Source organism: Pangasianodon hypophthalmus, chromosome 3 (assembly GCF_027358585.1).
Source record: "Pangasianodon hypophthalmus isolate fPanHyp1 chromosome 3, fPanHyp1.pri, whole genome shotgun sequence".
NCBI classification, from domain to species: domain Eukaryota; kingdom Metazoa; phylum Chordata; class Actinopteri; order Siluriformes; family Pangasiidae; genus Pangasianodon; species Pangasianodon hypophthalmus.
This window is the reverse complement of record NC_069712.1, coordinates 27,632,338-27,648,337: the sequence shown is the minus strand read 5'-3', so window position 1 is coordinate 27,648,337 and position 16,000 is coordinate 27,632,338. Positions and strand designations below refer to the sequence as shown.

The 16,000-nt window shown below is 38.1% G+C and overlaps 2 protein-coding genes across 2 annotated transcripts in view; one reads left to right on the top strand and one right to left on the bottom strand.

Moving 5' to 3' along the window:
* Nucleotides 1–677: 677 nt before the first annotated feature.
* On the bottom strand, nucleotides 678–13,203 carry si:ch73-52p7.1 (uncharacterized protein LOC100321084 homolog). Its single transcript, XM_026939201.3, has 3 exons — nucleotides 13,041–13,203; nucleotides 5,413–5,610; nucleotides 678–3,721 (listed from the first exon to the last, which is right to left on the bottom strand). The coding sequence occupies exon 3, from the start codon at nucleotides 3,497–3,499 to the stop codon at nucleotides 2,846–2,848; it is 654 nt and encodes a 217-aa protein (XP_026795002.1). The 5' UTR covers nucleotides 3,500–3,721; nucleotides 5,413–5,610; nucleotides 13,041–13,203; the 3' UTR covers nucleotides 678–2,845.
* The window catches only part of ifngr1l (interferon gamma receptor 1-like), a 20,252-nt gene continuing 16,023 nt past the window's right edge, over nucleotides 11,772–16,000 (top strand). Inside the window, exon 1 of the mRNA XM_026939395.3 lies at nucleotides 11,772–12,344. Coding sequence (XP_026795196.2) covers nucleotides 12,275–12,344 — 70 coding nt within the window. The 5' untranslated portion in view covers nucleotides 11,772–12,274. The remainder of the gene's footprint in view (nucleotides 12,345–16,000) is intronic.

Below are 16,000 nucleotides of genomic sequence, written 5' to 3'. Positions count from 1 at the left end.
CAGCCAGACGCCCTGAACATTTCTGACAAGCTTTCTTAAAAAAAAAAAAAGAGAGAGAAAGAGAGAGGGAGAGAGAATAGTGTGCTTCTTATTCATATCTTTATTTCTAATTGTTAAGAACACATGAACTGTTCATTATGAATAATGCATTCATTTTCACTTACAACCACACGTGTGTATGTATGAAAGCGTGTGTGCATGCCCGTCTCAGCCTGCCCATAGTTTTATTGTATACAGCCCACATTAATACCTTTGGCCTCCTCTACTCAAGTGCAATTGTTAAAAAAAACACAAAACAAACAAAAAAAAATCCCCTAAGTTTAGAGTTGCTAATTGGGCTCTGTTAATTGCAATATGTGTGTTTTGAACTGGTTCCATCCAATTCCCAGAGTACATTATTAATTGTAAATGCCAACATCTGCCTTGCTGAAAGTAATTTGATCAGATGCTCTGGCACTTTGACCCCTGTTCAGGGCTTACTGAAACCAGCCTGTGTACTTGACAGTGAGACAGTACACCTGTTTCGAACAGAAGATGGTGCCTACTTTTCTTTCTTTTTAATCTTCGGTGGATGAACTACAGAACACATTTTGAGAAATATATATATATATATATATATATATATATATATATATATATATATATATATATAAAACCTTTAAGGGTTATATGGATAATTAAGATTTTTTATATCCTCCTTAAAGGGTTCTGCTTGAAATCTAATAAATCTAATCCAAAGAAACCTTACAGGTCCTAGATTTAACCTAATCTGTGTTGTCAAATAGACCAGTTTTGAGTTTTCTGAATTATACTGGACTGAGTAATTCTTACAAATCCAGCAGTCTATGAGAGAGTAAAACCAGAAAGACACTAAAAGCAAAATTTTTCTTTGTAAACATGAATATCAATTTTGCCACAAGGAACAAAAATGGAATAAAATTTTAACTAGAACAAATAGAATACAATGGAGTGAAAGACTGTAATAATGATTGTCTTTAGATTATTCCCTATATTATTAAGAGCAGATTTTCTACTTTTTTATTTCACCCTACAGTTTTTATACAAATTCAGGTTAAGTGAGAAGGAATGTATACTGTATGAAACAATGCTTCCCCCTTGTGGACTGACCCTGTTACACAGCTGTGCAGTGTTTCAATCTGGCTGAACATGGGGAACTTTGCAGAATACTTTTAAGTCCATTGAAATAACTTACTTCATACTGTGAAACATACATTTTGTAATAAATGTTAACATCTTCCATAGTTGTGCATCAGAAAAGAGAAAATGTTACAGAGACATATGTTAAATATTAGTTATATAGTTGTATATTAAGCAATACACCACGTTTCGTATGTAAACATCATCAGGGCTGTATGGGACTAACCTGGGACCTGGGACTTTATTTTAAACGGCTTAAACTTGTCATTATTGTCATTATTTTTGCAAGCAACTTCATTTCTTTTGCCTAATACTGTAGATATTTTGCAAAGATTTCAGGTTACTGCATGTATCAACTGTTTTACTGTCTGTGGTTTGAGCATCTGTGAACTTTAATAATAATGTTTCAGGTTAACTATGTGCTAGTGTTATGATTTCACATTACAACTGTATGATCCGAGTACTTATTTGTACAATGACAGTAATGGTGACTGGTGGCAATAATGCATATCAGCAGAATAGACATACGATATAAGCAGATCATTTGGCAATAAAAAATTAAACAAGTGTTCCATAAGATATGTGAATGTTTGTGTTTAAGGACCTGTTCATTATCTACTCTAATATTTGAGTGGAACTCTAAATGAGTTTTTTATTAAAGGCAGATACACTTGTTTGGTGAAGCAGTTACTGTAAGACTGTAAGGTATCATGAGCCTAGATTTGTCTTACACTTGATATTAGACAGTAAGCATCTACTGTCACTTTATTAGGAACACCATACTAATACTGAGTAGGACCCCGTTTGCTCTGAGAACAGCTTCAATTCTTCATGGCATGGATGTCACACGGTGTTGGAAACGTTCCTTGGAGATTTTGGTCCATGCTGACATGATTTCCTCACAGGATTGGTGCATTTTTCAGCTGTACATTTGTTCTGCAAATCTCCAGTTCTGCCATATCCCAAAGGTGCTCTATCGGATCTAATGACTGGGAAGGCCACTGAAGTACACTGAGCTCATTGTCATATTCATGGAACCAGTTTGAGATGACTTGTGCTTCATGACATCATGCATAATCATGGAAGTAGCTATTATAAGATGGGTGAACTGTAGCCATAAAGGGAGGCACGTGGTCAGTAACAATACTCAAAAAGGCTGTGGCATTCAAACAATGCTGGATTGATATTAAAGAGCCAATGTGTGCCAGTGTGTCCCTACACTATTACACCACCTCCACCACCAGCCTGAACTATTGACACAAGACAGATTAGGTCAATGGATTCATGTTGGTGACTCCAAATTCTGACCCTACCAACTGCATGTCACAGCAAAAATAGCAATTCAGCAGATCAAGCAACATTTTTTTCAATCGTCAACTGTCTACTTTCGGTGAGTCTGTGCCTATTGTAGAGCCAACGTGTGATCCAGGTAGGTCCTTTCCAGTATAGATTATTTCCCAATAAATTCAATAAAGTAATGAATTACAAATATTTCTTAGTTCACTTAGACCTATTTCTTACTTCTTTCATACTAGAGTAGTTAACTTGACCCCATTTCTTGCAGTTTAACCACAAATGTTAATGTCTTTAAGGGTTCCCCCAGACGAAACAAACCAAAGAATCCTTAAAAGTCCTAGATTTAAACTTTTGATAAACACCTCTAATAAACTTTGCATCCAAATGCCACTTAGTACAAGAAAGATACGAATATACTGGACATATCTGGAAGGTCATCCATAGGCATGAACATTTCAGGGAATGGAGTCATGCCATTGCTGTCCACCATGGTTTTCACTGTGTATGCTTTCAACTCAGCCTTCCCCACCAACACATCCGTGTGAATGACAGCCATCCTTGGCTCCTCGTGGTAAGGCATGCCCACATCTCTACCCAGCACAATGTCATGGTTCTGCCCAGGCATCCAGAATGGGTATGAGATGTACAGCCTCTCCAGCCTCCTCACTGTGAAGTAGTGAACAGATAGTGAAGTACCTCTTGCTGAGTTGCACTTGGCCAGTGCCAGGTAGCGGACCTCTGAGTTGTTCAGCAGACGTGCAACATTGAGTGGTGAGGTGTACCACACTGTCAGACGCTTGTAAGTCACTGTGCTGGGGCTGTCATCGTGCTCCAGCATGGAGAATGGGTGGTTATGACAAACACACTCACTGGAGTTGATAATGCTGCAGGCTACCAGGTCCTGCATGCACGTACAGATGATGATATGGTGCTCGCTCACACTGGCCAGAGTGAACTCGGCACTCAGGATCGCCGGCATGACCAGAGACAGGACACAGTACAGAGCAACACAGCCCATATGACCCAGAAGATTCATCTCTGACATTATTGCAAAGCTTGAAACGTGTGGTATATGTCACCAAGGTTTTTGCAGCCTTGCTGCTATGTTCTACTGAGAGTTATGTCTTTCTGTTAGGTCATATGAAACCTTTCCAAATGGCTTTGTCCTACTGAAAATTATAGGAAAAACGTCTGTAGTGATGTTGACAGTGAGAGCGCTGCCATTGACATCTGGCATGGCCTGAGAAAAGCACCAGAGTAGGGTCTTCTGCGAATGATAATAAGAACACAGATAGGAAGATCACACAAAGTACTGCACAAGTACTGCTTCAAGAAATATAAAAGGCATGCTAAATATTATAAATATAGGCACTGATTGCTGATGGTGATATTTGATGAGAAACTCTCATATCTGTCAATAGCTTGATAATGAAACTTTTAGGGTGCATTATATCAGTGATAGAATACGAAAAACAATGTGGGTAAACTATTAATAATTATTTGCTGGTTTATAGAAGCCAGTGAGGACCATACAATAGTTATTTAGGCCCTGATAAATAAAAACATAGAATTGAAAGATATATATTTATATAAATATATATATATATATATAAATATATACTGTATATATACACAGAGGCAGCTGCATTCATGATTTCGATCTTTTTAAGTGTTTCAAGCTCATAATTCTCATTCACACGAAATCTAGGGATGTGTCACTCTGTATAATCACCTGGCATGACTGATAGGCTGTATGAGTCTACAGTCTGGAATAGAAATAAATCAACCCCAGCTTTGACATTTCATATCATTCTGTGTATTTTTCTTACAACCATTGGTGGTGCTGTTGCACTTGATTCCACAAAAATACTAAAGAATCCATTTTAAGACATTTGCTAACAGCAAATAATCTGATGTGGGTGCCAAAAATGAAGCCCTGAGGCATTAAGGGTTTGACTCTGCTACCCGATTTAAACCAGCCGTCCCTGAATATAGGGTTAATGTACATATTATAATATGCTTTATAACCATGGTTATGTGGGGTTTTCAAACTAAATTCCATTCACCCCAAAGACTTCCGCTTGTGTCTTTATTTGTCACAGAAAGCCTTTGCTGTTATGGGAAGCGGTCCAGTTGCAGAAATGCTGGTGGAAGTGGAATTTCACTTGGTCTGGCTCACTCTTCATGACTAGGACACACACTTGGCTGCTATTCTGCAACGAACAGGCTGCACACGGCAAATGCTTAGCAAATTGCTGTTTATTCTGTTCCAGGTCCAGTGGATAGAACACACAATGCTGCCCTCATTTTCTCCATTGACTCATGCTGGGACCACATGTGCGAGGACAGGCTCAAGATTTGTTCCCTATCATAAATACACACACACACAGTGTTTTATATATATATATATATATATATATATATATATATATATATATATATATATATACACACACACGGCCAACACCGAGCCAACACTAACAGGGGAGTATCCTCGTATGTTAATGCTGTCTGACTCACACGTTGAATTTTGTGTACGTCTGACTCACTAGTCCTTCCGTTCCACTTAGATTCTATTGTAATAATCTTCCTAATAGCAAAACAACAGGTTGACTCTTTCCTAACTTACAAAACTCTCCAGAAACTTGTTAAACGAAAGCCTGTTTTGATTGCTGCCAAAAACAATATTATACCACAAGCAGAGAAGACCTTTTACCTTTGAATAAAGCATACACTTAATATATGAATTATGTTATACTCTTTAAGGATAATGTCATTTTGTTAAAAAAAATTATCCAGCTTGGGCTACCTTCTCTTTTCTGTAATACAAACACCTCGACATCAAGCAAAGCTACAGTTAACAGTTAGTTATGCAGAAGTGTGAGAGAGAGAGAGAGAGAGAGAGAGAGAGAGAGAGAGAGAAAGAAAGAAAGAAAGAAAGAAAGAAAGAAAGGCTACCTGCTATGCCTCATTGATGCAGAAATGTCCAGCACAAGTCCTTTTCCCAATCTGAGGATCTAAGGGACTGACGAGGAATGTGGGAAGTTTCGAAGTTTTCACTGGACTCAGTGAATCTGCAGTGCTTGCCAAAGCCACAGACGGTGTCCTCAGCATCTTGCTATGCATGACTGGCCAAGTCAAGCAGGAAAACATAAACTATGGATGGAACAACATAAGGCAGTCACTCACGAATATGACGTCAGTGCAGATAATTTAAAACACCCACTGACACCCAGAGCAGCATTTGGATAATAGAAAAGTTATTTTTTTTTTTTTTTTTTAACAAACAACAGTTTTATGGTCCATTGTATGCACTCAAAGTGTGACATTTTGTCTCAGAAAGTGTGCAGTATGACAGCCAGAACACATGATGATGTTGGAGTTGATTTGTAGCACTTAACTCCCAAAGCTTTGAGATAAGACAACACTATGAAAGCACCAAGCACTTTTTAATTTAAAGAAACATCAATTCTAAATTTAAATATAAATATGTATCAGCAGTGATGCAGTTGTCTACAGAGTGAGATTTTCTGGTTAAATACTGGAAACCCCCTTTGATGCTGACACATCTTGAAGGTGGGGTAAATTCTGAAGAATTGCTTAGGGATGGATTATTGTAGACAACTGTTTGAATTTTTTTTTTTTTTTTTGCTTGCTACCTCATTTGCTGATGCTGAGGGAAGCTAGAGATGAATGGTAACCAAAAGGAGAAGAGAAAGAAACTGCTAATGCTGAATTATCTGATCATATAAAACATAGGCTGGCTTTCTTGAGAAGTACTGAGTTCTCATAAACTTCTCCAGCAAAAGAAATTATTTGTCATGTAAGGCAAATGGAGCAAAAAAACCTATTACCCTTAAAAACTAGAAGGACACATAAAATGACCAGACCTTCAAAAGTGTTTCTTCTTATATTTCCTAAAGAATTCTATAACACATCTGTGGATCAGTGGAATATAATCCTTAAATATATCAAATATGATTCATCCACTGAGTTTAGTTTAATATCTCATTTGTTGTGTTATGTGGTATTGTGGTATTTTGTAGTATGATAAATCCTGAAAGAATTTTTTTTTAAGTGTGTATTTACAAGTATGCAGGAAGCACCACAGACAGCTTGGAAACTATGAGTGTATAATAAACATAAATTATTCGAGAAAAAAAAACTGTAATTAATTTTATATTTAATAAAAAACAGACAACAATGGTCTTTAGCCTTTGGTTTGTAACATTTATTATTAATTTATTACCAGTAATTATCACTGTGTGTATGTATGTACAGTACATATGCATGTGTGTATGCATTATTTTTGCACCATGCACAAGCACATTCACACCTGGAACAATTTATCTTATCCAGTCCACCTGCTGGCATGTTTTTGGAAGGTGGGAGGAAACCGGAGAACCCGGAGGAAACCCAGAACATACAAAGCTCCACACAAACAATCTTCCCAGCTCAGGATCGAACCCAAGTCATTCACTTCACTTCACTTCCTTCTTTTTAATTAAAATCTCTGCTCATCGAGCGCCCCCTAGTGACCAGGCCCCTAAACACTTGTGCAGTATCTCTGAAGTTAATTGGATGAAAACATACCTACAGTAAAGTAGGCTATATACGCTGTGCCTTTTTCTTTTGGATGTGCCCTGATGCACTTACACGCATTTGACCAGCAGATGTCGCCACTGTTCGGTGTTTAGACACTGAATCGGTTTCTCTACAATAGTGATCAATTCCAAGCTTCAGAAATCATGAATGCATATTTTTCCCATCCATCACTGACAACAGGAAAAGAATACATTGGCAATAAAGTGGTCAAGTCATTCAGACATTCAGAATCCAGACCAGACTTGCTCAAGAGTGATTATTATTATTAAAGTTAGTTTGGGGTAATATTTTTAACACTCATTTCTAAGTGTGGCAAAATAATAACTGTATGAATATATTAAAGGTGCACTGGTCTTTTTCGACCTGTTTTTTTTTTTTTTTTTTTTTTTTAATTTCTTTCTTTCTTTATTTTTTTTAACTACTTGAGCCCGCCTCCGCTACCTGTCCATTCATTAAAAAAAAAAAAAAAAAAAAAAAAAAAAAAAAAAACCACGCCCCTTTTGTTGTTACGTCACTGGTTGATAGCTTGCCTCCGTGTCCTAACCAGCTATTCTAAACTGGAAGGTTGGTGAATGTATGAGTGTGGACACTGGCAAAACCATTTCAAATTATTTCAAAAGGAAAGTATAATAGTATAATGAGTATAATGAGTTCTAGAGAGAAAAGAGAGCATGAGATGAAAGGAGATAAGGAAAAGATAAGAGAGAGAGAAAGTGAAGAGAAAGCTGGTTTGAAGGCTAGTTAGCATAAACGGCTAATAAGCCAGGTAAATGGGTTAATATGGGAGATGGTATTGTAAAAACTGGAAGTGAGAAACAGGGCTGATGGAATGGATAAAAATTGATACAAACTGATCCAAATGACCTATAAGGTTTTTGGCTCACTGTCACTACAAGTGTTAGCTAGTTAACCTGGTTAGCTGCATAGGTGTTAGCTAACATTACATGGCCTGCATGCTACTATAAAGTTGGTTCATTGAAAGCATCACATTTCCTGGCTTTCTAAGTAAGAAAATGTATCAGCTTGATTCATTATGTAACGCCTGTTCGACACTTTATACAATTTGTGTTTACATATCTGTCCAGGAGCAATGTCGCTGATTCTGTGTTCATCTGCATCGCCTTCACCAGTAATAAGTTTGGACTCTTGGAAAAGCAGTACCAATGTTTATTCTAGTTTCACTATGTTTCACTTGTACTTCACTTGTATGTCATTGCCTAATAGTTGATTTTGTTCTGCATGGTGTCCAGGTTATTTGTAGGTTACTAATGTGAAAAATGAAATGAACTGTTGCACTTTCAGTCTGTCGTCCAGTATGCAAATTATAAGAGGATGTTACAGAACTTAAACTAATCTGATGGCCAATTAAGTTAAGAACAAAATCCCAGTTATTATTGTGTAATTTTGCCAGGATTGGTGACTGTTTTATAAATCCCTGAAAATATAACACTACAAACTGACACTTTGATATTGACACATATTTACATCTACCTGCAACTAATTTAGATTACTAGCAGTTAACAGCCAGCTAAGTGTTAATGCTACCTACAGCACAAGCACATCTGTACAACAGGACATTACGTCAATAAGTGCAAGTAGCTAACTGAATTTTCCACTACATTTCTACATTTCAGTTTCATTCCAGTCCATACAGTTTCTCTATTTTGGTGACCAAATGAATCACTGACCGTCTAAATGACTCAAATGACGTTTTTTTTCCCTTTCTTTCTTTTTTCTTTTTTTTTTTTTAGAGCATTTCAACAAGCTGTAATTTCATCTAAGAATGGTCAAAGTAAAAACACTTATGTGCTTTTGCTTGTTCTGCTAGCTAACTAATACAATATTAAAAAGCTGAGAAGGAAATAAACAGTCTTTGTAAATAGTAAAATAAAAATAGTCTGAGATTAAAGCAGAAAATGTTTAATCAAAAAGCAAAAGCAATGAGGACTGGCATCAGTAGTAACATTATTATTCTACTATATATATATTTTGACAAAGCAGATAAAGCTCTGCAGGGTGGCATTAGGAAGAAACCTGGAAAGGAATCAAAACTAAAAAGCGGAACCCGTTTTTTAATGGCTGCTCGTGACAGTGAGCCTAAAGCTGTAAGCTGATACGTGCTGAAGCACACAAACCTAATATAGAGCAGTTCCCTTGTATTCACTGGTGTTGATTGTCAGTGCTTGCCATAGAGACAGATACTAGACCACCAACTGTGGAAGGCCTATTGGGGCTTCAGCTATAAAACTTAACATTGTACTTCCACAGACAAGCCTTTGGCTGGATCGCAGACATGTTTTCAAATCAATACTTTTCTCCCTGGCATCACAAAAAGTAATTCTGACATGATTGTGGAATGAATAACTACGCAATATAAGCATCAGGATTATGTCTGCTGGTAAGAAGCACATGACATATAAGCATAAACTATTTTTTTGTTTGTTTATTTTGTTCATCATAATTCAACTTCCTATATATTCACCATATTTCCAGATAACTATCTGCATTATGGTAACTTTACTATTCCAGTTTCTTATTTTTCATTCATTCATCTTTAGTAAGCACTTTATCCTGATCAGGGTCCCAGTGGATCCAGAGTCTATCCTGGGAATAGCTAATCCATCTACTTGTATGTTTTTGCGAGGTGAGAGGAAATTGGATTACCCAGAGGAAATCTACACAGAAACAGAGAGAACATGTGAAACTCCACACAAACAGTAACCCAAGCTCATGATCAAACCAGGGGAATTTACAACATTTGGCAGATGCCCTTATCCAGGGCAACTTCCACTTATCTTGAACTTGAATTTGAGATTTGAACTCACAACCTTACAGTCAGTAATCCAACAACTTAACCACTGAGCTATCACTCAGTGTAAGGCAGCAGCTCTACCTGCTGATCCATTTTTCTTAAGTAGATGTCAGAAGTGTCTAGACCACCACCTTTAAACACAAACACTTGCTTTTTAGCCTGAAAAAAAAAAATCTGAAATGAAAAAGGAAATAGCTTTTCATCTTTGATGTCACTGCAAATTTCGTTTATGGCTTCCAGCCTTGTTATTTGGAAGCATGTAAAATAGCACTTGATCTATTATATTGTGGGGTTTTTTTTTTTTTTTTTTTTTTTAATGTCACAGGCTGACAGATAATTCTTTGCACAATTTAATGAAACCACGAGATACTAAGTAGAGGATGTGGAATTGTATTGTGTGCACAGGATATAAGCGATTTTATTGTGCTTTTATTTTGCTATTTTAATTTCTTGATTTAATAAAATAATGCCATTGTTTTTGTTAATTTAATGCAGGTTTGAAGGATAAGCTGACCAAGCACTCATCTGTTATAGCTCACTTTAAGTGTTGTTCAGAATTTTATCTATAAAATTATGCTCCTAGAGATAAGCAATGTTTCTGATTTAAGAGAACAAAACATGACGTTGTGTTTACATCGAAATGTCAGACAATGGCACTGGATGTAAGTACTGGATGTACTGCTGCTTGCTCCAGCAGGCAAGAAAAATAGGCTTACACCGATCGGCCATAACATTAATACCACTGACAGGTGAAGTGAATAACATTGATTATCTCCTAACAATGGCACCTGTCAAGGGGTGGGATATATTAGGCAGCAAGTGAACGGTCAGTTCTCAAAGTTGATGTGTTGGAAGCAGGAAAAATGAGCAAGTGTGAGGATCAATGGGCAAGTGTAAGTGTAAGGTAAGCAGTGGTTAGTACCTACCAAAAGTGGTCCAGGGAAGGACAACCGGTGAACTGGCGACAGGGTCATGGGCGCTTAAGGTTCATTGATGCACGTGGGGAGCGAAGGCTAGCTGTCTGGTCCAATCCCACAGAAGAGCTACTGTAGCACAAATTGCTGAAAAAGTTAATGCTGGCTATGATAGAAAGATGTCAGAACACACAGTGCTCACAGCTTGCTGTGTATGGGGCTGCCTAGTATGGACCAGTCAGAGTGCCCATGCTGACCCGTCTACTGCCGAAAGCACCTACAATGGACACGTGAGCATCAGAAATGGACAATGGAGCAATAGAAGAAGGTGGCCTCATCTGATGCATAATGTTTTCTTTTACATCATGTGGATGGCAAGGTGCATGTGCGTTGCTTACCTGGGGAAGAGATGGCACCAGGATGCACTATGGGAAGAAGGCAAGCCAGCGGAGGCAGTGTGATGCTCTGGGCAATGTTCTGCTGGGAAACCTTGGGTCCTGGAATTCATGTGGATGTTACTTTGAAATGTACCACCTACCTAAACATTGTTGCAGACAAAGTACACCCCTTCATGGCAACGGTATTGTTGAGGATTGTTCAGGAATGATTTGAGAAACATGACAGAGAGCTCAGGGTGTTGACTTGGTCTCCAAATTCCCCATATCTCAGTCCGATCAAGCGTCTGTGGGATGTGCTGGAAAAACAAGCACGAGCCATGGAGGCCCCACCTCGCAACTTACAGGATTTAAAGGATCTGCTGCTAACGACTTGGTGCCAGATACCACAGCACACCTTCAGAGGTCTTGTGAGGCACTAGGGGGACCTACACAATATTAGAAGGGTGGTTTTTATGTTATGGCTGATAACGGTGCGTGTTCAAGTTCAGAAACATGTATAACTTAGACACGCCTCTGTTTTCTGCAACTCCACCCAGCCTGCGTCTGTAGCTCTGAAGTCTGAGGTCTGAGGAGTTGTGTGCTCAGTTTCGCTCTTAAATTCTCATTACAGGCGCTTATCTAAACTCTCACATCCTAGACCTGCTTTACAAGGACTTTTCCTGGTCAGGTGTGAAAGAGTTAATAACTAAACCGCTCCCGCAGACCGTGTGAACAGAGCGGGGGGAAAAAACCGGCTCTGTCCTAAACGCCTCCGTGGTGCTGCAGTGTGCTGCTTAGGGAGTAGTAGCCTTTGTTTTAGACACTGTTTAGGGGACCTATATAGAGGAAGTCATTTGTGATTGAACTAACGTGCTTCGGGAAGTCCGTGGAGTTTGAGGGGAAATTCAGAAGTTGGTTGCCATTTGTTAAAGGAAGCTGCTGTGGAGAAGTGAAATTTAACGCGCTGTGAACTGTTATTGTGTTAGCCTGCTAGCATCAGCGTATTCCATCACCAAATGGGACGAAGGATGTTTTGCAAGACTGGATGAACATCTCATGAAATTGCCTGATAATATCTGATATTTTTCTTTGTTATAAATCTTTGAAACACAATGCTGAAGATGCCGAGATTCAGCTTCCAGCTGCCTGTTTATGTGGCCCTGAACCTCGCCTTCTCTTCTGGTAAGTAAACAAAGCTAACCTGGCTTACTGTAAAACGAGTTTACATTGGTTAGTTAGCTGGTTAGCTGTACTTGTTAACTGGCTAACAGCCTATAGGAATTTGAGTGCTAATAAACATCATTTGTAACATATTTAAACATTTTTTCTCTTGGTTTGTTGTACTAGTGACAGCATTGTTAGTTACCGCGAGTGTATTGGTAGAAAAAGCTATTTACGCTAGCAGTCTGAAAATAACGATAGGCTAAGTCTAGCTAGAATTACTGGTTATGTTGTTAAATAGTTTTTGGCTCACTAGCTGACAGAAAGAAATAGAAGCTTAATATAAATATAATCAATATAAAAGATTTATATCCATTGGATATAGAGCTGTGTATACATAACAGCTGTACATGCGACGGTGGGTATTGTTTAGGCGACGTTAATATTAGGTTAACAAAATGTTGCGTTGTTCCTGTAATTAATATGTAGGTAAATATTAAATATTTAAAACAAGGCATTTGAAATGTTACATGCAGAATGTGATGCGTGAAACATCATATTTTGAGTGCGCACATGTTGTATTGGTGTGTGAAATGGTGAAAATGGACGTTAGGCCTGATCTTAGGCCTTCTACAGTATAACATTGACTAGAGGTGCCATAACTAGTAAAGTCTTGTTAGTCCTTTTAGGTAGCCTGTGCTATAAATATTCATGAACCTGTAATGTCGGTCTTTACTCAGACGTGAGGAGACCAGTGCTCCCTGCTCTTCTCAGGAGAAAGGAACTGAGACACGCTCCCAAAGTCGCTGGAAATCGTCGGATGACGTCATGTGCTGATGTTTGGAGAATTGTCAGTTTGCATGAAACGTGTTTTCTGAAGGAAGAAAATCTCTTCTGAAGACACTTCGAATTGAATAGACTTTAATCAGCATCAATAATAATAACTTATTATTATAATTTTGTAATTTTGATTAATAATAATCAAAAACCACACATTATAATGTATTTCTTATTTAAAAAAAGAAGCTGTCTCTATGTATGTACATACCACAAACTAGTTACACATTTACAGAATACTATAATTTGTATCAAGAACAAAAATAAACAGAGGTAGTGAGGAGTTGGGAAATAGACACGAAGGAAATGGTTACGGATGAAATATACTCGCTTTCTTTATATAAACATTACCAACGAAGAACAAACAATGCTGATCGGTGACCGGTTGTTGGCAACGGTGCTGATCGGTGACCGGTTGTTGACAACGGTGCTGATCGGTGACCGGTTGTTGGCAACGGTGCTGATCGGTGACCGTTTGTTGGCAACGGTGCTGATCGGTGACCGGTTGTTGGCAACGGTGCTGATCGGTGACCGGTTGTTGACAACGGTGCTGATCGGTGACCGTTTGTTGGCAACGGTGCTGATCGGTGACCGTTTGTTGGCAACGGTGCTGATCGGTGACCGTTTGTTGGCAACGGTGCTGATCGGTGACCGGTTGTTGGCAGCGGTGCTGATCGGTGACCGGTTGTTGGCAGCGGTGCTGATCGGTGACCGGTTGTTGGCAGCGGTGCTGATCGGTGACCGGTTGTTGGCCTACTCTACTACTGAGCTATGGCCTACTCTCTCTGTCAATCACAGTGACAATAGCCAATTGTTGGTGTCTGTGAGCTCATGTATGTGGAAAAGGGTAGATAGATTTCCTCCTCGTGTGTTACGCTTCACTGTAACGCAACATGAGCAGCAGTTCCAAAAAGATGCAGTTGGCTGGCTTCATATGTCTCAGAGGAAGCACGTGTTAGCCTTCACCCTCTCCGGTTGGTAGCTGACATGTGATAGTGGAGAGCTGGCTGGTCGGTGGGAATGGGCAGGTGACCAGATTGCTAGATGTTTCCCTGGGCTATTTTTTTTTTAAATAAAGAACTAACAGGAGACTAAAAACTTGCCAATCCAGCACTAAAGTCACAAAGTTGACAGCACTGATTATAAGTGTGTTAGTCCTGTTGGATGCTGTGTGCTATAAAATTTACAATTCTGTAATATCATTTAGTGTCTACTCAGTTGTGGACTGTTCACATAACAAGATCCTGGATTTAAGATGTGATTTTGGGTTTTACAGAAATAGGAAAGACTCATCTGAGTATGGACAGATCATTTGATGTCTTGGCCTATGACCAGTGTACTGAAGATCTGAACTTCTAACGCTTAGCATGTACAAACCTGTTTAATCTTTCTACAGTCATCCCAGCATGTTTGTGCTGGGAAAAATGGTTCAGTAATGACTCAGACATCAACATGAACATCAAGTTTTTTTCTTTTTTTTTTCTTTTTTTTTTCTTTTTTTTTTCTTTTTTTTCCCCAGTAAGTTTCAGTAACAGGGTTCTAAAGGTTTCAAAGAGATAATACATTAAAAAGTACTGCACTGTAAGCATGTCATGGTGTGGGTGGTGCTGCAGTGTTTCTATGATGGTGTAACCTTTTTTTTTTTTTTTTTTTTTTTTTGTTAAACCACATCCCTTTGTGCTTGTCTGGAATTTGGTATTTTAGTAGGTCAGAGTGAGTGATTTCAAGTCCCACAGTATTATTTCACTGTGTATGAAAGCAAAAAAAGATATAAATGTTTCTATGTTCAAAAATGATAGTGTGATTGACTCCTTGCTGGTGTTTGCTTAAATTTAATTTAAGTTTAATGTACATCTCATATTGTGTATTGTTAACACCCAGATACAGTGTAAGTAAAAGAGTTGGCTATGCTGTTTTTTTCACAACATGGGGTTTTATTTTCACACTTATAAACCGCAGTGAAGCCTGAACTGTAGGGTTACAAGAAAACACACCAGAGGTGCTTGTGGTTAGAAACAGTAAGCAAGCGTAGGTTAAACCACTGTCTTCCTGTGATTGTTTTTTTTTTTTACATTTTTTTTTCCCAGGATGTTATTTGTTCTTAAGAGTAGCGCTACCGTAACACTGAACTGCTGCGATGCTTAGAAAGTTTGTGGCCAGCAATCCCAAGCCTTAATATGTTCATGATACTTGTTTTACCATGAAAAAAACTAAATAGCCTAGAGTTTTTTATTTACATTTGTCTTTTTTTTTTATGTACTTTTTGAGACCACAAGTTGGTGCAAAAAGCATTACTGCTTTTCACTATATTGTGTAAAGAGAAGGTCAGTTAAGCAACATGGTTTTCTTAATGTTTTTTCCATGTTGTTATACAGCAAGTTGAAATATTCAAAATTGCACCAATGCTTTTTGTGAATACTTTAAAACAATGTCACCGTGCTTGCAGAAATGGTTGCCTATACAAATAGCACGAAGAAGTAAAAAAAAAAAAAAAAAATGGAGGAGAACGAAGAACTATAAAAAATTGGACTGAACTCAAAATAGGAAATGACTGTAACACAAGCTTTTAAACGATGCAACACAAAATATTTCCTGAAACGTGCATGCTCATCTGATTTCAACTTCATTCAAATCCTGAACAGCAGCTGTAAGAAATTAAAAATATCCTTTATCTATGCAAACGGAAATTGCAGCCATCACCACAATGTATTGGTGTCCTCTCTGATGAAGGAGGAGGCTAGGTGAAAATCTTATATCCTGATATGGATAATTTCATATCTTGGAATGATATATATTATGTTTTTTTTTTTGTTTTGTATTTTTTTAAATAAATTTGATGA

Excerpts from the sequence above, each read along its gene's own strand:
- si:ch73-52p7.1 (XM_026939201.3), bottom strand. The coding sequence starts at position 3,499 with ATGTCAGAGATGAATCTTCTGGGTCATATGGGCTGTGTTGCTCTGTAC.